The sequence below is a fragment of the Fundulus heteroclitus genome, chromosome 9 (genome assembly GCF_011125445.2).
Source record: "Fundulus heteroclitus isolate FHET01 chromosome 9, MU-UCD_Fhet_4.1, whole genome shotgun sequence".
NCBI lineage: Eukaryota > Metazoa > Chordata > Actinopteri > Cyprinodontiformes > Fundulidae > Fundulus > Fundulus heteroclitus.
In genome coordinates this window covers 25376211-25400641 of record NC_046369.1, presented here as the reverse complement: position 1 = coordinate 25400641, position 24431 = coordinate 25376211, and the positions used below count along the sequence as shown (strand labels likewise).

The following is a 24431-nucleotide window of genomic DNA, read 5'->3' as shown; positions in this document are numbered from 1 at the left end:
TAAGGGGGATAAATACTTTTTCATTCAATAAATTGTGCAATATTTCTTTAATTAACAAAATTTGTACGAGTAGAGTGCATGTTTCACTGAGCTGCAGGACAAAAATGTTTTCCATTTTTCACGGCGTTTCTATGTGTGACAACAGAAAACTCCAGGAATTCTGTTCTGGCATTTGGTTTTGGATGCCATGCCAAAGCAATTAGTGGCTCCCATCCTTTGAAAAAAAAAAAAAAAGTAGTTGAAAAAAGTAGATTTGATAAAAAAACACAAAAAAACTCTTGAAATCAAGTAATATTTTAAAATGACTCCCATATTCAACACAACAAAACCAGCAGCCTTAAATATATATAAAAAAATACCATTACAGATGTCTTTATCTTAAATGGCATATTAGGAATGTTTGTGTAGATGAATAAGCTGAAGTTTTGGGTAATTTTGTGGCTGCATAGCTCAACATTTTTGAGAAGCTCTGCTGTAAATTACTCAGAGAAACAAAGACCTGTTCCATAGGTGAAATCTCTCGTGTTGCAGGGGAAAGTAAGAGTTTGTTTTTACGCCAATCATCATTTTGATCTAGACCTCATACCCTTACTGATAGTCATAACCATCAGCTGAAATCAAGGCCCTGTGAAAGACAGGAAGCCTGTTTTGTGCAAATAATTTTATTCATAGACAGAACAGGAAAAGAGAAGACGTTCCTTCCTGGTGTGAGTGGAGGGAAATACCTCGTACCCCAACGTGACTCCACTTTGAGTCATTTTTCAGGTTGAGTTTATCTTTTATTTAAAAGTGACTCATACATTATGTAAATCCTTCCACTTTCACACAATTTACTTACAGCCCCAAGTGATTTGTAGTTACAAACTTCTGTGTAATTTACTGGGATTTCGTGTGATAGATCATCATGCAACAATAAGTACTTAGTAAATGTGAAGGGGAGAAATGCTTTCAAAATTCATTTACATATAAAAATCTAAAGAGTGTTGCACGCACTTGTTTTCAGACCCCTTTCCTCTGAGACCCCGAAGTAAAATCCTTTGCAACCAATTGGCTTCAGAGGTCACAAGATTATAAAACAGGAGTCAGATGTGTGTATTTAATTTACATGCCTACATGCAAAACACATGAAGACGCCCGTCTCTCAGTGCTGCATGGTGACGGCGGCATCATGGTGTGGGTGTGCCCTGCCTGAGCAGGATCAGAGATGGCGGTCAGAGTTATGGAAAGATGGAAGGTGCTAAATAAGAGAAAACTTCTTAGACATTACAAAACAAAACCTGAGACGCTCAGCAGGATGTTAATAGAGCTACAAGGAATTCATCTAGCTCAAAACCTATGGATAAGTTACAGAGGCTCAATCAATGCCACGCCCAAAAGTGACGTTCACAGATGCTCTCAAGCCAATCTGACTGGGATTGTTCTCAGACTCTATAAACGTACAAAGCTGGTGGAGAAATACCCCCAAAACACTTGCGTCCGTAATTGCAGTGAAGGTTGTTTCTACAAAGTATTTGCTCAGGGAGGCCGAATACAAATGCACACCACAGTTTTAGCTGTCAATATAAACTGTATAGGGAGGGTTACGCATTTAATTTTTATTCACTTATTCCTCACTGGTCTTCCATTCGGATTAGTATTATCTGAGGCAAAGATCAATGTGCTTTAACTACTCGCCTCTTGGACTGGTTAGGCTCATATGTACCAACATTTCCATCGAGCTGAATAAAGGTAGCCCAAGTATCAGCACTCATCCCCCAGTTTGAGAACCTGCGAAATGACTGAGTGTTAATTTGATGATAAATAACATTAGACATTTTATTCAACTCCTGCAAAGTTTGTTGATTTATTATTTAACCATTTATTCTGCTTACAGTTCATTGGTGCCGGTAGCTGTGCAGCTCCAACTTTTCAATGTCAGCCATAAAAAAAAAAAAAAGAAATGCATAAAAAGTTAAGAAATGGATTATATGGATCGCAGTAATCTAATAACTTACAACACAGAGACAGGCGGATGTGATTTCACTTACGGTAAACTTAAAATTCAGAATATCCCGCCACAGGCTTTTCAAAAGAGGAGTAGAAAGACTAATGTAAGAAGTGAGATCAGAATGAAAGCTTAGCAGAAAACTGATGCAATACAACCACGGTCATACTAGCCAACTAAGCAACACGGTTTATGTTGCTTAGTTGGCTAGTATGACATTAAAAAACAAGCCTGCTGTCATGGAGATGCACCGATCAGGCTTTTCTGGTTTTCTTTGAGGTCAGACCTAGTTATTTTGGCTTCCCCCCCCAAAGAAAATAAGTGCCTAACCCTAATTTTAACCCGAACGAGAAACAATGCGCTTCAGGTTCTTTGATCAGCGTTGAAGCTTTTAATTCAAAACAACACATTTTTCCCCATTTATGCAGAGCTTTTATTAAGTGCATCAAGTACATCCTGGTAGATAATGAGATTATAGGCCGGGGATGGTGTTTTTTTTTTTTTTTTTAGTTTTGATACACTGAGGCCAACGGACCAGATGTTACAATACCTGATCTGCTGTTTGCCCATCAAGGGAAAAATAGTCTGATTCCGATCTCTGGTCGACAGATCGGTGCATCTCCAGAGCTGCCTTCTGTGTACAACGTGAAGCGCCTTCATTAGCTGCTATCCACATGCAGCCATTTTTAATTTGCAAGAAAAACGCTGAAAGTGAGGTCGGCTTGATCCAAATTAGGCTGCATCTGCAGATCATAGCAATTACTTGTAGCGTCACTAGCATCCCATGATAAAAGTGACAAACACTAAGCAGACAGGTGTACTTGCTTAGACGGTAAGAAATGTTGCAGTTTATTTTGATGTGCCCTTACCTACTTTTAATCTCATGTCTTCCTTAATATTTGTGAATTTAAAAGTAATCTATTAAATTATCCCACCTATAGTTGCGTTAAATGATGTCTTGCCAAAGTGATGTGATCAGGCTATAAGAAAAAAAGGTGATTAGCTGCTTTCATCTGTATAATTAGACATACAGAAGATTTAACCGCACTCCTTTTAATAGCACAGAACAGCTTTAGAAGCTCACAGCACAGGAAGTTTTTTTTTTTTTTCTCTTCACTTACCCACAAATCACCTTCAAAAAAAAACAAGCAGCCCACATTCTCACTCGCACGTTTACTCATTTCCTCTGAATTTCAGGGCAACTTGGAGAGTATTTAGTGTTAATAAGAATAAAACAAAAAGCATTCTGACATCGTTTATCTGGGATCGGACATCCACGCACGGACAAGGTGAGGACAGACAGAGCGGTGGTACGGAAAGTCTGTAAAGTCTCCTTAAGAAGCAGGGATCCTGTTTTTCATCAAAAGTGAAAGCTTTCTCTCCACGTCTGCAGACTGTGTGAGGCTCGCTTTTTTTTAATATATTTTCCTTCCACTTCTCTACATCCTTCCTCTTCGTCTCTTTCGTCACTCAGAGCCACCAGAAGCGGACGTAGATCATGAGCATGATGAAAAAGACGCCACCTGCTGCCAGCTTGGCGTAAGTGGAGCGGGTGTTCAGGTACTTGGCGTCGCTCCTGTACTTTTTCGACAGGCTGGACAAGTTGCTGGCTTTGGAGTCTAGCGCTGTACGAAGAAGAGGAGGGGGGGGGGGGGGGGGGATTGAGCGTGAGGGTGAACCAAACCAGATGTTTTTATGACACAATGACGAACCCAGACTCACCAGAGAGAGCCTCCCCTCTCTGCAGGACCTCCTCTATGTTAGCCACCATGATCCTCTGCACATCCTGGAGCTCCGTGTTGATGCTGCCCAGATTCCTCCGTGCTCTGCTGTCGATGTACAACTTCTTGGTTTTTTGAATGTAGGTGTCTGAGGAGACAGTGGAGGTATTAATAAGCTCGTGTGAAAATGACCGCAGACTCATTCTGTGGTTATGCATGATGTGCAGCTGCATACATCTACGTGTTGCGACGGAGTTACTGTGTTTTTTCCTCCACTTTTTTTGATCCTCAGACTTAACCTCTTTATATTCATGGAGTCATTGCATGTATCACACTCCTACTTTATTGGACGTGCAACAAATTAAAGCACAAAGTTTGCTTCATTTTACAGGGCAAACACATCAAAAGGTGTGTTAAAGCACCTTTCATGGTGATTAATATGGCTTTTCTGAAATTACGTCAAATTAATAATAATAATTTAACTTTATCGATCTCACAATGGAGAAATTCACTTCTGCATCTTAACCCATCCCCCTGGGGAGCAGTGGGCTGCCACTGTGCGGCGCCTGGGGAGCAATTGCTAAATTCGGAACAACCTAGCGAGCAAGAGCCGCGGCCATTTTGGATTCAGACAAACGTTGAACAGTTAGCTTGGATGGTTTACTATAAGAGTCGAATGGCGGACAGATCTGTCCTGAATGTCGCCTCAACAGACACATTAGAATCAGAAAAACTTGATTAATCCCAAAAAGGGCAATTCATTGCAGCGACCCAGGCGAACATACACAGAAAAACAGACAAGTGGCAACAACAAAACACCGCTGCGTTGGTGTCTGCTGGAGTGACTCGTGAAAGGACGATCGTGATCACACGGGAGTTTTTCTTTCCAAAACCCCGAAGGATTGCCGACAAATGTCAGTGTTGGATGCGAGCTTGTAAGCGGGAGGACTTTACCGTGGAATCTGAACAAAGATAACTATGTGCTCTCCACATTTCCTGGGTGGTAAGGAGCAAAACATTTGAATGCTCATATAACATAGAAAGGATTCCTGGATCAATGTGTGCTTCTGTGCTTGTTGTGTCTCTGCTCTGTCTTCTCTAACCTCCAGTCAGTCGAGGCAGATGACTGTTCACACTGAGCCTGGTTCTGTTGGAGGTTTTCCTTCCTGTCAAAGGGGTTTTTTTCTTTCCACTGTCGCTTCATGCTTGCTCATTATGAGGGATTGCTGCAAAGCCATGGACAATGCAGACGACTGTCCTTGTGGCTCTACGCCCTTTCAGGAGGAGTGAATGCTGTTTGTCCAGACTCAATGCAACCTGCTGAGTTTCCTTAGATAGGAAACTTTTTGACCGATCTGTCTGATTCATTGAATTTAACTTTGTAAAGTGCCTTGAGATGACGCGATGTGAATTGGCGCTATATAAATAAAACTGAATTGGCACCTAATACCAGTGACATCTATGCAGGTAGGCTGATCTGGCTTTTTCCCAGTGAATGAAATCATCATAAAATCTATGTGTGTATATGTGAGCTTCAGTGTTGCTTAGTCCGCTTATTTTAAGCAACTCTAGGCTTGTTTTTCTCTAAAGTCACTTGCAACTTTTCTGAGTCACCAGTTATGTTTGTTTTTGAACGTGAAGTCGCTTTTCTGGGCTTCGCTTTTTTCTCCAACAGAATTCCTTTTTTTTGGTTATTGTGCCATGCAACAAGAGCCGTTAGTCAGGCTAATCATGATTGCTGTAAAAAGCCTCTTACCTGCAGGAGCTGCAGGCCTTTACCTCCAACATCATTGTCGGGATTTTACATTACAAACTCATTGGGTGTATGTTTATAGTTGAGCCTTTAAGTTTAATTCCAACAGTTTATTAGAGAAAACTCACAGTAAATTTAAATGTAATTCTCCCTCTTAAAAATAGTTGAAGTTGTATAATCATATCTTGGAGAAAGAAGATTCCCAACACAATTTGAAACCCAGATTAAGGACCAGTATAGTTTATAGATGCCACAATGGTCAGTAGGAAGCCTGTTTCTTACCAAACTCAATGAAGGAGTAAGGACGGGATACTGTCTGGACCTTCTTCCCGTGCTGCTCGTGAAACTCTGCCTGCAGGTCTTCAAGGTACGCAAAGGCTAGCTTCTTAGGAAAGCTGGCCTCGGACAGCACAAGGTAGCAAACTCCTTGATCTATGAAATAGCTGCAAGGAGAACCAAAGAGTGGGATCACAATAAAATAATAAATAAAAACACAAAACAGTGAAAGAAAACTGGGAACAAATCTTAAAAGTTTGGGGTGAATAAACTTTTTTTTTTAGGTTTGTGTAAATATTACAGCTATGACATGGCTTCAGGTTACACAAATAAACTAGTTTTACGGTGATTACTAAAGATGGGGTTACGCCTTACTGGGCAAACAATGAATGATCCCTGTAGAAAAGCGAGGGAGAAGTTAACTTATATTAACTTAATGGTGAAAAAGGGTTTGGCAGCCAGAACAAAACAGAGACGGAAAGTTGCACCAATCAAGATTTTCCAGGCCAGTACCAATTTTAAGCTTTCTTTGGCATCTGATGAGTCGATTCAGTCTATTTATTTTTGAATGGGGGAAAATAAAATGTACTTCAGGTTCCTCGACAGTTTTGATCCCAATAGAAAATTAAGGAACAAACAAACAAATACACAAAATAGAGCCTTCAATCTGTTGCCAACCTATTTGATTTTTATCCAAATCAAAAAAGTGCATCTGTACTGGGTTGATTGGAGTAAAGACCAAACAAACAGAGGGAATCCTTAGTTTTGATGTATAGAATCGGTAGGGAAATAAACATGTGATTTTTTTAGTATCTGATCTTCTAAGTATGGATCAGATTCCTGGAAAGCGCATGTGTGTTGAGCTTCACCACTCGGGAAATGGCAACACAAAACGGCTTTCTGCCGTCAGAGTAACAAATTAAAACCGTAATACATCAGGAACTGTGACTGACAAGACTGACGATAAATACTGCATTACTGCGATAAAACATGAATTCATTTTAAGACAATGCATCATAACAGGGGATGCCGACAAATGTGCTTTGCTGTCCCAGCTAAGCTCGACCCGTCCCCTAACTGGACCATTTACTCCGTCTGGTCCTCCTCTAGAGGGAAACGCCGTCTTCTTAGGCTGCTCAAACCCAATGTGAAGCCACCCCCCCCCCTAACATTTGGCGGTCGACGTTGCTTCTTGAGAACTTTTTCCACACTCACTGAAACGCCATGGATCCCGCCTCTAAAGTGCAGCGTGTGGGACTCTGCTCGTTGAGTTTCCTGAAAAGCTGCTTGGCCTGAGTCTGATACTGCTGGAGATCTCGACCCACCTGAAGAAACGGAATAATAAATAAAAAAAAAAAAACAGATCACTCAACTCGCTCAATATACTAGTAACAAAACACTTAGGACAGACAAAGAGGCCGGTTTCACGTGACACTTGACAGGCTGGATGCACAAGCAAATGTCTATGAGGGGATGATGGCAACTTATCCAACTACGTGGAAGAAAAACAAACAAACAAAAAACTACTGTGTTCCTATTCTGTACTACCTTTGCTCATTAAGTTTATTCCCTTAAATGAAAGACGATGCCAATTCTAGACGTGAAGGCGGCGCCTTCTAGGCTGAGTCGGCTCGCCCGTGAATGACAGTTTTACCACTGCGGCATCACAGAAAGACAGATGATGAAGCACAGAGCAGAGACACAACCAACCTTCTCGCTTCCCTTTTTGAGAGCACACAAGAGAGTGAAGAAAAACACGTTAGACTGCTGTCAAGTTATGCACAAAGTAAAAAAAAAAAAACAGCTCGTGGTGTTACAGCGGCCATCATTTAGTGCACAACGCCGAAACCTCCGATTTAAGCCGTGTTCACGCTGGTGATTGCCGTCTGATGCTTCTCTTTAAAAGAATACAGTGGAAGCTTCTTTAAGAGAGGCCAACTTGAAGTCGACGTGCCAGCACTGACCTCTGGAGGCTCGTATAGATGGAAGCGGCTGCATGGAGGCCGTATGGCCAGCCCCGGTGAAAACTTTTGTCAGGAGCACAAATGTTTTGTTTGGCAGCTTCAACAGCTTTAGTTTTTATCTTTTTTTAACGTTTCTATGCCGTGTCGCAGTGCAGTTAACCGTTGCATACGTTTTGCATTTCTTTAATGAGCAGATACATTAAATTTAGGTGAAGGGTAAATATTTAGCAAGGTTTGCTCATGATTTCTCTGGCCTGTCGGACGAGACGGCGGGGAACTAAACTTGGTCTCCTCCATCCTTGGAGTTGATCACCGTCTGTCGGCTTCTTCCTATCCTCCTGCTTTTTGAGACCTGACCAAAGGTTCTCAGCGCAGGTAATGATCCTCGGCAACACGTCCGAAACGTAAGCCACTTTGTTTTACCTATAGCATTGTTTTTTTTTTAATTACCATCTAGATTGTTGCAGGCAGCAGCTTCAGGAAGACATTCTGATCCTTTATTCATTGAAGGCCTGTGTTTAGCTCCGCCCATTTTACTAATCTCTGCTGAATGGGAGCATCTCCACAGCATGATGCTGCCATCACCATGTTTCACTGTGGGGATGTTCAAAGAGATCTGGTCTCATCTGATCAGACTACCTCGTCCACATTTTTGCTGCTTCCCCCACATGTATTTTGGCTATCTAGACAGGACTTTTCGTAGCTTCCTTTGTTTTCACTCTTTTCACTTTTCCATAATGGCCACATTTTTCCCTTTCAGATAAGTCTTCCTCTTCTGCTGTACAGCTTAACTGTAAATATAGATGTTTTCATATTATTTAAATCAATAATATTGGATTTAATATTATTTAATCCAAGTTTGCCATCTTCTGTCTACTTGATTTTGTCACTGTCACATCAGAATTTCCCCATTGTGGGACAATTTAGGTATTTTTATCCTATTCTATATTTGTAGAGTGGAGGAGTAACGGTCTTCCTGTCCACAGATCGCGGCCCCTAAACTGTGGGAGGCCGCAGCTTCTCCTTAGTTACAACAAAACTCTTTACCTGGCCTGTCAGTTTGGGTGGACAGTCGTGTCTCGGTAGCTTTGAAGTTGAATCAAACTCTTTCCATTTTTTTTCTCCCCATGAGTGTCAGATTAAAGAGATCTGAACACAACTGCATGCCACACATTTCAGATTATTATTTTTAAAACCATGTGTTTTTATTCCCTTTCAGAATTACGCCCTGCTTTGAGTTAGTCTCTCACACAAAATCATAATAAAACACATTGAGGTTTGTGGATGCACGATGAATTTTTTTGGTTGAAAATGAATACTTTAGCAAAGCTCTGTACATTTCACTCTGATAGATGGATATATTGACTACACTGAAATAAACTTAGTTGATCATTTTGTGTAAAAAAAAAAAAAAAAGTTTTTAATTCATGCCTGAAAAACTTTAAAACAATGTGAAATGTTGCAACAAATCCCAAAAGGCTTGCGAAACATAACATTTGTGCTCCAACTAACTAATACAATTGTGATTTACCACTATGGGCTGCAATTTGCACAAAAAACCACATCAGTGGCCAGTTTTTACGATCCATGTAAAGGCTGGTTTCATTTTTTAAATGACCTGAATGCCTTTAACTGTGCTACCATTCCTAGTCAGTTTATTCATCAGAGCTGAGATCCACTAGGGATCATTTATAGCCTGTTGGTTTAGAAATCAACTAAAGTAGCATCGGCTAAACTAAACCATCTGGAAATGCTGTGATATGAACCCAGATTCTGAATGATAAGAAACCCAGGAGGTGTGACATTAAAAGAGGCTGATTGGTCCTGGAGATTAAAGTGCTGGCAGGCCTGGCGTGTCACTCAGCTGATCAAAGTTTAACGCGGCAGGCTTTGATCCTACATGACCCTCACATCTGGCGCAAACTACTGTGACGCTAACGTGTCCCTGCGTTACATCCTGGGTAAAACCTCAGAGACATCAGCTACAGCAGCCAGAGCCACGGAGAGGGGGGTAGAAAGGTGGAGAGGTGGACCTGCTCGTCCTCCTGCATTGAAGCGGCCAGCGGCAGACCGTCGGCCAGCCGAGCGATCATCGTCAGCAGCAACATCTCTGCGAAGCGTCCCGCTGTGTGTCCACGGCCCGGAGGAAAGGTCCCAGCTGGTCGGCAGCAGCAGCGGCGGTCTGACGGGCGGACGGACGGGCTGTAAAAAGTGACAACACCGCAGCACAGACGCGCTGAGCTGGCCGGAAACGCCGCAGCTTTTAGCGTCACAGTCAAATGTCACCGGCGCGGAACTAAAGGCGCTCACCATTAAACTTCCGCGTCACATCAATTTTTTTTTTAAATAAATAAAACTTAAAGAAAAAATACACAAATGCTGTGACTGAAGGATACAATAAACAAAAGACTAACAAAAATGGAATATCGGTGATATAACAAAAAAATTAAAATTACCGACCCATCAACCTTTTGTTTGTTAATTTGACTAAATAGGGAAACAGTCTAAATCTCTCAGTGATTTCCAGCTATAGTTTTGCTCTCAACTGTACAACCGAGAAAGTCAACCGAGATAAGGAAAGTCATCTGGCTCTCCTTCCTGTGGCTGAAGGCACTGCTAGAAAAAAACCCACACACTAAAGACTGAGCCCATGGTTTTACAGATAGAAAGGTCTCAAGCTCCAGCAGGTGTTTCACAAGGTTTTATTTTTGGACCCAGAGCGGGCCTAAGGTATAAGCGAACTTTGCTTGCAACTCCTGCTGGCCTTTGGAACTGTCTCAAATAGGAAACATCCACCAGCTTTACGCATAGGAAACCCGTTTTATTTATATGAAAGTTGTATATTGATGTTCATTTAGTTATCTCCGCTGCTTGTGTCTGTGCTTGGAACACATCCCTGCGGGTCAAAGATTAATAGCATGTCTCCGTGTTGCCTTGTAATCGAGTGGCAACTTGTAAAGCATCCACACTGCCTACAAGCCCTCTCTGTGACTCTGCAGAAACAAAATGAGCAGACAACCGGTGTGTGGTTTCAGCCTCGCGCTAAAACAAGGATGGGTTGGTAAAAAATACTTTGTTTTGGTGTGTCTTTGAAATAAAACATCATTGCATGGAAAGAAGCTATGTAAGCTCACTGAGGATGGCTAGAATGACCACATGTAACATTTATTATAGCTTTGGAGGTTTAAGGTCTGTAGATATCTGTCTGAGGGCTTGACAGGCCAGCAACCACAAAATAATCCTGCAACAAAATGATTACATTTCAGACAGTGCTGCTGTACAATGAGTCGGCATCCTTTGCACATCAAAACACAGGCTACATAAAACCACCAACGTATATATAAGCACATGCAGCTTGGTTACTTGAAACAGCTTAACATTTAATCTGTGTCGTTTTCCCCCTCCGTTAGCTTCTCTGGAGGAATTCACAAGTTGTTTTGCAAGTCACCAACCTGCTTCTAAACTACAAAACTGTGGATTTCCTCTCCACTGTTGCCACATGTATGCTGCAGTGCTCGGTATAAGGGATTGCTGCAATGCAAACGACTGTGCACTGTTGCTACATGCTCTTCCTGGAGTGTATGCTGCAAAACCTTTTAGCAAATCTGTCTGTATGATTTGATAGACATGACTTTGTAAAGTGACTTGAGATGAGGGGTTGTAAATTGGCGCTACATTAAAAAATGAATTGAATTATGTTGCTCTATTACGCGTTGACTAGTCCTAGATGCATGCAGATATCACTGCTCAACCATCTTCACTTCTAAAGCTAAATTTGACTTTATTTTAGCACCTCAAAACTTGTATTCTGGTTCATAATGATACATTACTGCAGTAATTCTCAGTAATTAATCTGTAATTTGATCTCCAGTTTGGTTTTAAGATATTCTAATATTTGTGTAGGGTAGGGCTGAACGATTTTGGAAAATAATCTAATTGCGATTTTTTTTCTTAATATTGTGATTTAATCCGATTTTTTCCCCAGTTTAATTTATCATATCTTTTTAAACATATACAAACAACAAATCATTTTGTTTCCTCGCTGTGCAGATTAGGTGCTAAAAGACCCGCAGCATCTAAACTCAGAGCAGAAATAATTGCATTCTGCCTACAATATATTTCAACCAAAATTGCAATTTTGACTTTTCTCTGGGTTAACCACAAGCAACAAAAATGGAGTCTAAATAAAGACATTTGTAAACAAGGACTATTCAAAACAAGAACTTTTAATGTTTCTATTAATCAGAATATTAATCAAGAGAACAGCTTTTAGTTGATTTGGACATCAATCATTGTTGAACATAAAGTGCAACCAACAAACAAGTCTATGTATTAAACTGATTGACCTGTACTTAATGCTATGTATGATTATATAAACTCTAAAACAAGTAATACAATTAGATTATCTCACTGCTGCAACTGTCTTCCCTTCCATGTGGAGGCAAACCCACTTTAAACATTTTACCAACACCTAATGGACGTGTCTGATTCCCTAATTGTTACATAGTCAAAAATTGCAGACTCTGCGATTTGGAAATTGCGTTTTTTTAAATCGCGATTATATTGAAAATGCGATTCATTGTTCAGCCCTAGTGTAGGGTCCAGTACAGAAAGCCAAACTTCCATCTCCTGGGCAATCTCAAGGTGTTCTCAGGCCAAAAGGGATATACATTTCCTACAGTGAGTTCTATGTCTGCCTTGAGGTCATATTCCAGTGGCACATGTTTGGAACACCTCCAAAGGATGGTGTTCTGGCCAGGTGGCCTCCCGATCAGTAACCTGAACCCCCTAAGCCAACGCCTCTCAATGAGTTGGCTTTTTCTGAGGCAAAGTCAAGCCACATTAATTGGGATGATAACTTTGCTTGTTGACTCAACTCCTCGTGGTATGGCACAAAAATATTTGAACTCCATCTCTTGAGGCAGAAACTGATTCCTCACCCAGAGGTCCACCTTTATGAGAACAATGGCCTCAGGTTTAGAGGTGCTGAATTTCAAATCGGTACATTTTCTGAAGATGAACCAACATAACAACCTAATCTGAATAAAGCCATCCTTTCCTTGACTATGCCTTGAGATATTGTCCATTAATAGCACAAAAAGGTGCAGAGACAAGTAGAAGCCCTGGTGGAGTCAAACACGCATTGGAAGCAAGCTAGACTGTGTGCCTTGGACGCAGACAGAGCTTTTGGTTTTGTTGTACAAGGACCAGGATGGCCCCTAAAAAGCATCCCTGGTACCCCGTACTTCCACAAAGTGCCTCGGAGAACAGCACCGCCAGCTTCCCGATCCAGACGAGATGTGAACAACCAAACCTCCATGACCCCCATCAGAGTCTAAAATGTCAGCAATCTTAGCTTGTGAATTCAGTGCAATAAAGGAAAATGCATAAGCAAGAATCACCAAAAAATATTTATTAGTAACAATTTTTGATTAGTGTTAAAACACAGATCTCAGTTAATTTCCATTTTAATGTGCAATAAACACAAATGCCCATTAAACAACAGTGAAAAGCAACATGTTATCTTCTCCCTGATGACTAGCTCGGTAAGATTTATTTTTCACTTTTATATATTTGTTTTATAAAATGTTTGCTCATACATGGTCCTCACTATGACAGTTCAAGTAAATTGAGGGTAGTCCAGACCCGTAGGTTTAAAAGAAATAAAATCAAACATAAAAACAAAAATGTTGACCTTTTTTTTTTTAATAATAGAGGTAAAATATGGAAGCCTTTCCATTTTAATGCACTCATCATCACTCATTCATGTAGTTGAAAAGAGTCCCTACTCTGAACATTTACAGAGAAAGTCCATTAAAAGAAATAGAACAGAGTTGAAAGGCAGAGAGGAAAAGTTAAAACTAATTTAGCTGGAAAATGTGTAACTTGTAAGGTTTTTCCAAGAATAAATGTGCCGATCTGATCCAGGATTGCTGTTTAATTGTTGTGTAAAAGCTTCATCGTTGCTGTACTGTGAGCATGATCAACATGAACCAGGTAAAGGCTGGCCTCTCACAGTTTAACTGACCGAACTGACACCCGTCAGCCTTCAGACAAAAATGCTGTGGTATTTCTTTATGATCAGCTGAGCGTGAGCGGGAGGGCACGGCATCACCGGCAGTCGAGGAGGTCCCAGGAACAAGCCTGACACCTCCGTCATCAGCTGCTTGTTTACTCCAACGTCGAAACCTGTCAACACAAAGCAAACTGTTCAGTTTCCGGCAAATTCATGAGTCTGACCAAATGTTAGAGGTGAAGATCGTGACTATCGCTCACCAAGTCTTATGGCATAACCAAGAACCTCCTGGATTTTGAACTGCATGGGGAAATTAAACCAGAGTTTAAATAAAATAAAAAGAAATGGTAAACTCTTGACCAGAGAGTTAATAATAACAAAGGACAGAGAGACAGAGGTACCTGGATGGTTCGGGCTTTCACCAGATCTCCAGTCTCAAAGGCTGAAATCAGCTGGTTTACGTAGCATCCCATGTAGTTATATGTGCTGTAGGAAGACAAATGTGTAAGCTTAAATAACTGCAATATAATAAATGAAATGATATCAAGGGATTGTGAAAATAAAAGATCATTAACCTTCCAACAGCTCCATTAGCTCCCATTGCCAGAGCTGCTAACAATTGCTGCAGTAAAATCATATAAAAACAAAAAACATGTAATGATTTTTTTGTAAGATTAAAGTTGCAGTTCATCGTAAAGCAATGTGAAGTACGGTCCAAAAAAGATTAATCCACAATGCCAAATTTTATTATTTCATTACCTTTAATATGTAATTGAATGGAGACATATTTGACTTATTGACTTATCGGCTATAGTAAATAATGAATACAAAACCTTAAAATAAATTCATATTTTACAGCAGAGTCATAATCTCACACTGGAAAATTGGGGGGAAAAAAAATCCAAGTTTTAATTTGAGAAAATTTCCACGTGAGGACAAATCTCAAGTTAAGAAATAATTTCTTTGAAGAAGGCACAATTATTTGCACAACCGTGCTTACGCCGACAGAAAAGCGCAGTCGTCTCCTCACAGTAACTTCACAAGACCAAAACGGAAACGTTGGGAAAGACTGACCTCGTCCACACCATACAGGACTGACCAGTGAGGCTGGCTGTAGCTGACACACTGGCCAAAGTCCAGCAGGTCGCTGCCACTGAACTTCACTCCTCTGAAGGAGGGAATGAGCTCCTCGATGTTTTCTATCACGTCTCTCACCGGCACTGAAGAAAACAGGGCAAAATTTAATTTATAGCTCTGGAGCATTGCTAGGTCTATAGCATTTTACTGTAGAGCACAAATCCAACCACTGACCATTTACCCCAGTGAACGATGGGATTTGGTAATAGTAGAAGGGCAGACTTGGAGCAGCTCTAGCGACTTCCTGCAGGAATTGCCTCAACGCTTCTGAAACAGGGTGACCAGAGGAAAAGCAGAAATGTTTGCACCTTTTTAGAGAACCATACCGTATTTAATACATAAGTGAAATCCAGAGGCAGAAGTCCTATCGTATCACAGATACAACAAAAGGAGTATAACACACCTGCAGTTTTGGGTTTAAAGAAGGAGGGAGAAATGACCGCAATCCCATCAGCTCCAATCTCCACCGCGTGACGAGCCTGGGGGCGAAAACAGAGTTAGTTTCAATCCCAGCTTGGATACCAGCGGGAAGTAAGGCACAGATTCTAAAACCTTATGACGTTAAAACCACTAAAGGTTTGAAGTCCTTTTAATAAGATACCAGAGAACGAGCTGGGGTGAGTGAAGTTTCCTGCTGCTGTATGGAACATCCTTTACATCAGTAAAAGAAGGTAAGAACACCTGACAGAGTAACACTGCACTGCGCCTGTTGCTGCACACTGTTGGTCAGCTGGCTTTTAGCAGGCTCCAACACCTATTTACCTCTTAGAAAAAGTCAGCTATTTGAAAGTAAGACATAATATATATATATATATATATATATATTTTTTTTTTAAATCACTCTAATCAAAATATCACTGGTGTGTGTGTGAAAATGAAATATAACTATAATCATAACTATCTTTTAGCAAACATTAATTGAAGTGTAAGATTCAATATGTTCAATTTCCTTGCATAAGTTGAAAATACCGTTTTTTTCTTCGTCTTTTTTTAAACGGTGTTGCTCTTGTCAACACTAATGAGACTCCTGTTTTAATGACTTCATCAATTACCTCTTAGCTTGTGACTCTGTTTTAAAGCCTTGACCGAAACCGACTTCAGGACTTTACAAAGCGAAGCATGTCAGAATACATCTGATTTTTGTACGGCTTTATACATCTACACAATTCCATGGGTTTAAGACTATAGCGTTAAAATCAGCTGCAAAATGTTGTTCGAGAGAGGGGGTAAAAACAGGATTTTGCTACTGTAATTATACTGTATTTTGAGCCAAAAGCCAATAAAGAAAAAGACTTCCTCTTGCCATGTTGATTCCAACAGCAGGAGGTAGTCACTGATAACCTGACAACAGCCAGCTGCATGTATCGCTCCGCCTAGCTCCACTCACATACATCTGGGACACCGCGATAGGAATTGCCTTTACTGAAGGCTGGGCCTTATCAAAACTCCTTGCATATGATTGGATAAGCCACTTGTCTGTCATCTTTATCGACGTGCTATTTCAACCACTCACACCGAAGCTAACCCGTGACACTGATGAGACCGACGCAGGAAAAAAAAACCTTTTTTTTTTTTTTTATGTGTTTGCGGCTCTAGTGCAGGGTTTCCCGCAGCGCTATCTTGGCGAGGCGGCCGCGGAAAACGTGTCACACCCCCCCCCCTCCGAAAACATGTCGTCCACCCCCCCCGCTCCGCGGAAAATGGGGTTGCGCGTTGCGCGTCCGCGCCCCAGAAAACAAAACTTGCCAAATCCGGTCGGAAGAAGGGCAAAAACATGGTTTCCACCAACAAAAGCCTTCAGAGGCGTTCTCTGATGTTCTTTTAATGAAACAATATCAGATAGATTGGACAACACGGAAGAAATAGCAGCATCAATGCTAACGCTTGCTTCCTCGATGCGAGCCGCCATTGTTGTTGGAATCTCATGGTGGCTTCTCCACTACGTCACATCCATGAAACACCCGCCCTGTGTCCTGATTGGCCAGACCAAAAATTTGGTTGGGGAAATCACTTTCAATGAGCTGTGTCCCAGATGTATGTGAGTGGAGCTAGGCGGAGCGATACATGCAGCTGGCTGTTGTCAGGTTAAGTCACTGACGCTTTCTGTGTTCAACACTTGGTTTGGTGGTATGAGCTGCACCCACTGGGCACAAATAAAGTTTGGTTTTCGACAACTCACCAGATCCTGGGAGTCTTTCAGGCTCATGCATCCAACGTGTACAATCACGCTATCCATTCTGTTGGACAAGTTTTGAGAAATTAATAATATTCAATTGCTCCAGCTGCATGATAATAATAATAATAATAATAATAATAATAATAATAATAATAATACAGCCAAGCAAACTGTGAGATCCCTCACCTTCCCTTCGCTCTCAGACACCACTCCTCTGCCAGGACCTTCCTCTCTGCAACAGAGAGAGACATGCTCTCTCCTGTGGTGCCATTGACTGCAAACGACATGAGGCATGTTTTATTTACACATAGTGGCTCACAGCATATTCATTTATTAAATGGAAAAATAAAGGAAGGAACAGAGTCAAGAACATTGAGCCATGAGACTGGATCCTCAATTGCAGAATGTAAGGGTTTAATAACAAAAATAATTCAATAACTGATTACACTTTTTAATTAGAAACACGTTATTAAGCTTTTGCGGAAAGTTAAATATTGTTGAAGGTATTCTTGGCTGCTGTAGATTGTCTGTCTGGCAGGTATTTTTGGGCTTTTGCAGCCGTGTTTCTGCTGCGGCTCGCTTCTACAGTGTCGCTTCATATTGCGCTCCACTCCGTGTAAAAATAATAACTTCTCTCTGAAAATGGCCTTTCTCTGCTTTCACCCAGTTAGAAACCGTTCTCTGTGGAGGTTTTTTTGGACGTAGTTTCCTTAATAATGTGTATGCATCAAAATCCTGTCCTGGTGGGCAGCTGCTCATGACATGGAGCGCTGCTGCGTGGTCGACAGCCGACGCGGCTCTCACTGACGATTACTGCAGCTCTGCGTTCTTTGTTTCAGAAAAGCGAGAGTGGATTATTTCTTAAAACTTTTTCCGAATCTGACCCAGTCGTTTGCGGGACAACAGTGAAAAATGAAGAACAGTCCCGCACAATTTGGTCTCTCAGGTAAAGAGGAGGTGTGCTGCAGTAAACATGCGGTATCTATGATGCACATAAACAGGCCTCGTAGGTTAGGCTCTTTGCATCACGACCAACAATATTCCCCATTCTCGTCCGTGTCTCTCAGCCAAACCTCCATTTAATCTTCGGTCGATATATCCGACTCTTCTTCAAGAAAAGGTTCGTTCATGCTAAATTAGCCTGAGCTCTTGTTTGGGTTTGAAATAAAAAATATGGCCACAGGTGGACATACCACTCATTACAAGAGGGACCAAGAGAGCAGATGTCCACTTTGCAAAGACCCACCCTACTCTCTTTCTGATTGGCTTATGTCACGCCTCTGCCAGGTTTCATTGGTTGAGAGCAGCTTCAGTTTAAAACCTTGAATAAAAAGTCTAAATGGAACCAAGTGGATCTGTCGTTTTGCTCTCATTGTCCGGAAATCCAGTCGCAGCAACGGAGAACTTTAACCCCTGACGTAGGGTCACGTTGGTTTGGAAATCTGTTCCATCTGATTAAATAAAATCATCATTTGAAAACTGCTAAATGAGTTTGACGTTCTGACACATTTAAGTGGGACATAAATTTGAAAACTGCTGATATATTATAAACCACAAGTATTTTATAAGAATATATTTTGCGTTTTACATATATTTTGTAAGAAACCATATGTTGTAGTTCATAATTAGCAACTTCAGCTTTGTTAATGAAATATTTTAATAATATATTTTTGAATTACTTGACTAAGGCTAAAATAGTAATTTTATTAATAATTTTTCACCCTTAAACGTGATGCTGTTTGCTCCCCAGTTCCCTCTTCAGCAACCTCTGAGGCCGTCACAGAGCAGCAGTATTTGTACTGAGATTAGATTAGATTAGATTCGTACTGAGATTAGATTACTCATAGCTGGACTCTATTCAGTCATCAGCAATCCTCAGGCAACTTCTGAAGGATCGGTTGTAGTCAGAGAAAAAGGAGGCTGAATACTTTTGTACACCGCACTTCTCAGTTTTTTTTATTTGTAGTACTTTTTTTTATTATCTTGCATAGTTTTTCTTTCTACTCCACAACACTTTGCGTTGGTATACTTTAAAATTCCAACAAGACATATTAATGTTTGCGGGTGGAAGGTGACAACATGCGTAAAAGTTCAAGGGGTGTGAATACTTTTGCAAGCCACTGTGAATCAAGCAACCATGCTTTGTTAACATGCATTCAAGTGAGAAAATAAAGGCGACAATAGGTCAGCAGAAGGAGTCCCACTGTGCAACTTACCAAATATGCCCTTTACACCTTGCTTTTCTGTCAAGTAGTCAACATAAGGTCCAATCACTGATAAGTTGACTTCACTGTTTTAGGGGGAAAGAAGAGAAATTTAGTCCTTCACAACATGGCGGAATACAAAATGAGACAGAAACACCAAGAGCCACAGCAGGATGGTGGCCGGACAGGACAGATGTTTACTCTCTCTCCTCCTCCTCACACACCCAGGTCAGCCGGAGCTGTAAAGGTCAGCACCACTGATCTGTATTTATTCACTGGAGTGCTGATTTGCCCGAAAAACTGAAGACACTGGCCGCCATCTTGCTACTCTCTACTCTCACAGAATCCCATAGGATTTGGTTGCAACAACAAGCAGTTTTCTGGCTGTGTGAAAACGTTTCACAGGTAATTTTACAGTCAGTGGATGTATTGGGAACACTATCAACTACTAGGAAATAATGTGCTGAAATATTTTGCATATATATATATATATATATATATAAGCAAAATATTTCAGCACATGACTTTCTCAGTACTTGATAGTTTTAGTACATAAAAGTATATGGCGTTTGACATTTTAACTCTTAAGCCCCCCCGAAGATGAGAAAATCATCGTTGTTCGATGCTATAGCGCACATATTCCACTGAGCTATATAATATACTGGAGTGCTGATTTTGCCGAAAAACTGAAGTCACTGGCCGCCATCTTGCTACTCTCTACTCTCACAGAATCCCATAGGATTTGGTTGCAACAACAAGCAGTTTTCTGGCTGTGTGAAAACGTTTCACAGGTAATTTTACAGTCAGTGGATTGTCAGTGATATATATATATATATATATATATATATATATATATATATATATATATATATATATATATAGATAGATAGATAGATAGATAGATAGATAACATGCAAAATATTTCAGCACATGACTTTCTCAGTACTTTTAGAATCTGCTATGTACTAGTTTTAGTACATAACATAAAAGTATATGACATTTGACATTTTAAAAGTCTTAAGCCCCCCTGAACACTGAACATGAGGAAATCATCGTTATTCGATGCTGTAGCGCACATATTCCCTAGTTACTGGGGGGAAATAGGGAGTACCAATATGGCGGCTGGTGGCTTCACAGCGACGTGTATTATATACGACCAATGCGCAATCCAGTGAATAAATAGAGATCAGTGGTCTGCACAGATAAAAGCATCCTTACCCTTGCGCGGTGAAGGGGGTGAAGGTGGCCGCCAGCAGACCTGTCAACTTCCCGTCAGCAGCAGGAGCCATAGCCGAGGCAACAAGCTCACCTAACGCACATAAACACAAAGGCGGAAGGAACAGGAAGTAAAACTAAACCGCGAGCTTACAAACAAAGACATAGGACTGAGCTTCCTCTCTATTTTCTAAGCACTGTCAGTAATAAGAAGCATACTAACAGTATGCGCCTAGTTAAAAAAAAAACCTGGAGATACCAGGAAACAACAAATGTTTTTTTTTTTTTAGCTTCTTCTTCTGGGCTGCTTGCAAATCAGTCCTATGGTGAATACCGCCATCTGCTGTGGAAGACTAAAGACAGCAGGCCAAGCCCTGCTTTCGGGTTCTCCCTGTCGATGAAGTGTCTTGCAAAGGCATTTATAATACCTGAAGCTTTTCCACATTTTGTGATGATTCTTTTTTTAAGGTTTGCCACAAGCCATGCAGGAGTCCATGCAAACACCTGGAAGAAGGCGAGCCGGTCAGAACAGACCGACGATGGACTTCCCGACTGACACATGCTATGTGTGAGAAAATTTTTTAAATAAATGTTCCACGTCACCCTGAAACATGGTGGTGGCAGCATCATGCTCTGCGGATGACTTTCTTCTGGATGAAAACCTGTTTGTGGCCGTGAAATAGACTTGAGACTGGGCTGAGGTTCATCTTCCAGTGGGACAGCAATGTGTTAGAATGGCCTAGTCAAAGTCTAGAAACAGAGAACTACTTCATTGGTGTTGTGTCATACGAAGGGCTACCAATGCTGACCTTTGGACTAGAATGGCCAGAGTTCACCTTAACTTTATGTAAAATAAACACATTTTTCATGCATTGTTATAGATATGGTCATTTTTAAATCTATATAAATGCAAGCGTGAATAAACAGGAAGAGTAATGGAATAAAATTAAGTTTTAGATGAAGCTCATTGGTGAATTGTACTATCCAGACCACGCAAGCGTGAGCTATTTACAAAGAAACATTTCAGTACCGATATGGTTGTTACATTTCCTCATACTCAGGAGAAGTGAACACTTGCAAGCTAAATTATTCAGATTGTTTATTAACAAAAAATTTAGAAAAATGACATTTCATCCAATTCATAATTATCAACTACGTTGTGTTCGTGTAGCCCACAATATTCCAGTAAAATACATAGTTTAGGGTCGCTATGTGATAATAGGAAAATGTCTGAGCTGCTGTGGTCTTCCCTGTTTTTTTTTTTTTTTTTTTTGTAGCATTTAGACTTTTCCCTGTGCTTCATACATGTTGCAGTGAGGAGTTATATTCCAGATTTCCTTTGCTTTTGTAATTTAAACTGTTGCTATTACCCAATTAAAAACCTAGTGGTATTTAGTCTTCTCTGGTGTGACCTGCTCTTGTCTGCTGTCCTTCTTTTATTGTTTGTGTGGTATGTTTTCCTGTATCAGGTGTTTGTATTTTTTTTATTTTTTTGTAATCCTTTTTCTTTCCTGAACACATCCCTTGAGTATCTGGCCTTGAGTATCTTTACTTAGCTGCTTTTTTCTTGCCATAATACAAATACTAACAGTCTATTCAGTAGGTCTATCAGCTGTGTATCCACCAGACTTCTGCACAACACAACTGATGGTCCCAACTCCATTTATAAGGCAAGAAATCCCACTTATTAAACCTGACGGGGGACACCTGTGAAGTGAAAACCATTTCAGGTGACTGACTACCTCTAGAAGATCATCAAGAGAATGCCAAGAGTGTGCGAAGCAGTAATCAAAGCAAAAGGTGGCTACTTTGAAGAACCTAGAATATAAGACATATTTTCAGTTGTTTCACACTTTTTTGTTAAATATATAATTCCACATGCCTTCAGTATGAATCTACAACTTTCCTAGACATGAAAATAAAAAAAACTCTTTGAATGAGAAGGTGTGTTCTGGTGAACTCCAAGGTCTCCACTCCATTTCTCCCCGTTTTACATTTTTATTTGTCTCCTAAATGCTCAGTGCTATTCCCAGCCGTCCTGGATTACCTCCTTTGTACATTTCAATTCACCAAGCTATTTTACCCTCTGATCTTTGCTCCAGTTGTGTCTCCCCTGCTCTTGTCAGTGCATTATACGATGTAACTTAACACCTACATTCCCTAATACTGTGGCACTATAAAATGTATGACTATTTTGTTTTTATTTGTTTTATAGCCATAAGCCCTGGTATTTATATTCAGATCACTGCTCATTAGTTCTGTAGCTAACTCCATTCAACCTCCCCATCAGCTCTGACCAGATTCCCTGTTCCAGTGGAAGATGAGCATCTCTGGATCATGATGCTGCCACCACCATGTTTGGCTGTCCTAGTTTTCCCACCACATACATATTTAATGATCTACAAACTGGTTCCCTCTCCAGCCATCTGTATTAATGAGCCATCATTACTGCAGGTCTATAACATTTACCAGCACTGAAAGGATCCTTTCAGAGCTATTTATTTTGTACCATCTATACACTTTTCCAGAAACTTAGTCTAGCTTCAGTCTTCTGCAATACATATAAGAGATTCAACCAGTCAATTGCATTTCCAATGTCAGAAATTACATAATATAATTTGCCAAACACAAGAACTGCACATTTGCTAACTTGCATAGCTATTTTAAGTTCTGGCATTGCAGAATCCAAATCCACAGGTGTAGAATCTTCGTCGCTTGTCTAACTTTCTCAATCTACTATTTATTTTTTTAAATGTGCATATTTATTTAATGCATCTTGCCAATTAATTGATCTGCATTCTGTCCATTAATCCCATGTTCCTCTGTATCAAGGCAAACTAACTCAAGTTTCCTGATTAATTTCACTATCCCCCTCACTATTTCTGTAACGGCTGTGTTTAAATCTCCAAACCATATTACTTTCCCATAAAACTTCCTGTTGAGTCATATCCTCTCAAATCTTCCTGACTCTGGACTTTGCTGTAAAAATCACCGGACAGAAAAAGCTTTCTGCCCATGCACATTGACTGAAAAAAACGCCAATTAAGCAACTTTTGCTCTTTTTGAAGTCTATTCTGTAATATATGAATCTTTTATTTAGAGTAGAACCCATCTAACTCAGCAGGGCATGCTTAAAATGCAAAGGATTTTGAATGTTTTGGATCTTCTCTAAATAGTTTTAAGTACATGGGAACCTAACATGGATAGACAACTTTAACACAAAAAATATTGCTTATAATTCCATATACGCAGCAAATGAAAAAAAAAAGAATTATTTGACGATCCGAATATTTATCTAAATGTAACTTCCTTCTTACCTTTGGTTGTGTCCTTGAATGAGTATAAATGCCTGTTTTGGGGAACGTTACTGTTCAGCGTTTATTATTTGCTCAGTCGGATTTTGCATTCGCCAGGGATTTCTTGGCTTGCTGGTCATGTGAAACTATCTGAAGCGTCAACTGACGCCTCAAAGGATTGTGGTATATGTAGTTCAATTTTAAAAATAGAATAAAACGAAATTTAAACTAAACCAAGACTTTGTTAAACATATAAATTAGTTTATACACGCCTTACCTTTCGATGCGTGAATTATATTCTCAAAATATAGCGACGATTTTTTTCCATGTATGAAACACGCATGGTGCCTTCAATTGTTGTCTGGAAATTTAATGACTAAAGGCAACACTGTCGCTAATAATCCCGAATATTGCCCGGATTCATTTAAATGTGCATTTTCTCAACATACGAGCTTGAGCTAGTTCCCCAATATTTTGGATAAAAAGATTAACAAAGCTAAAATGTCAGTTTTTGTTAGTTTTTTTTATTTATATGGCGAGAAAACTATTTTTTCCCCTCTTGACCAGTGCTTTTATTATATAGAAATATAAGTCTGGTGGATATACATGTGTGAGAGAGAGTGGGAGATAAAACAGTGCGTTTTAGTGGGTAATTAAAGGGCTGGACTAAGCCGATAATGTGGAAAACT

At 40.3% G+C, this 24431-nt stretch overlaps 2 protein-coding genes across 3 annotated transcripts; both read right to left on the bottom strand.

The window, feature by feature from the left end:
- Positions 1 to 1824: 1824 nt before the first annotated feature.
- Positions 1825 to 9970, bottom strand: sec22bb (SEC22 homolog B, vesicle trafficking protein b). 2 transcript variants are annotated; one of them, XM_036141327.1, is made up of 6 exons: positions 9732 to 9970; positions 7445 to 7456; positions 6950 to 7059; positions 5741 to 5901; positions 3707 to 3853; positions 1825 to 3609 (listed from the first exon to the last, which is right to left on the bottom strand). In XM_036141327.1, the coding sequence occupies exons 1-6, from the start codon at positions 9804 to 9806 to the stop codon at positions 3455 to 3457; spliced, it is 660 nt and encodes a 219-aa protein (XP_035997220.1). In that variant the 5' UTR covers positions 9807 to 9970; the 3' UTR covers positions 1825 to 3454. The 2 variants fall into 2 exon arrangements, with proteins under 2 accessions (XP_035997220.1, XP_012720304.3); XM_012864850.3 differs by lacking the exon at positions 7445 to 7456 and having other exon boundaries at positions 9732 to 9969.
- Positions 9971 to 13091: 3121 nt separating this feature from the next.
- On the bottom strand, positions 13092 to 23894 carry npl (N-acetylneuraminate pyruvate lyase (dihydrodipicolinate synthase)). Its single transcript, XM_036141326.1, has 12 exons — positions 23764 to 23894; positions 20450 to 20540; positions 19244 to 19317; positions 17214 to 17301; positions 17031 to 17088; positions 15255 to 15330; positions 15026 to 15118; positions 14789 to 14934; positions 14290 to 14336; positions 14116 to 14200; positions 13975 to 14014; positions 13092 to 13887 (listed from the first exon to the last, which is right to left on the bottom strand). Exons 2-12 carry the CDS (start codon positions 20518 to 20520, stop codon positions 13748 to 13750), a joined length of 918 nt encoding a protein of 305 aa, XP_035997219.1. The 5' UTR covers positions 20521 to 20540; positions 23764 to 23894; the 3' UTR covers positions 13092 to 13747.
- Between the last annotated feature and the right edge of the window lie 537 nt (positions 23895 to 24431).

Coding starts and splice junctions, on each gene's coding strand:
- sec22bb (XM_036141327.1), bottom strand. CDS start 9,806: ATGTTGCTGCTGACGATGATCGCTCGGCTGGCCGACGGTCTGCCGCTG. Junction 5,902..6,949: donor GCGGGATCCATGGCGTTTCA/GTGAGTGTGGAA, acceptor TTCTCCTTGCAG/CTATTTCATAGATCAAGGAG. Junction 3,610..3,706: donor GAGAGGGGAGGCTCTCTCTG/GTGAGTCTGGGT, acceptor TTCTTCGTACAG/CGCTAGACTCCAAAGCCAGC.
- npl (XM_036141326.1), bottom strand. CDS start 20,520: ATGGCTCCTGCTGCTGACGGGAAGTTGACAGGTCTGCTGGCGGCCACC. Junction 19,318..20,449: donor ACCCCCTTCACCGCGCAAGG/GTAAGGATGCTT, acceptor CCCCTAAAACAG/TGAAGTCAACTTATCAGTGA. Junction 14,201..14,289: donor GCTAATGGAGCTGTTGGAAG/GTTAATGATCTT, acceptor GTCTTCCTACAG/CACATATAACTACATGGGAT.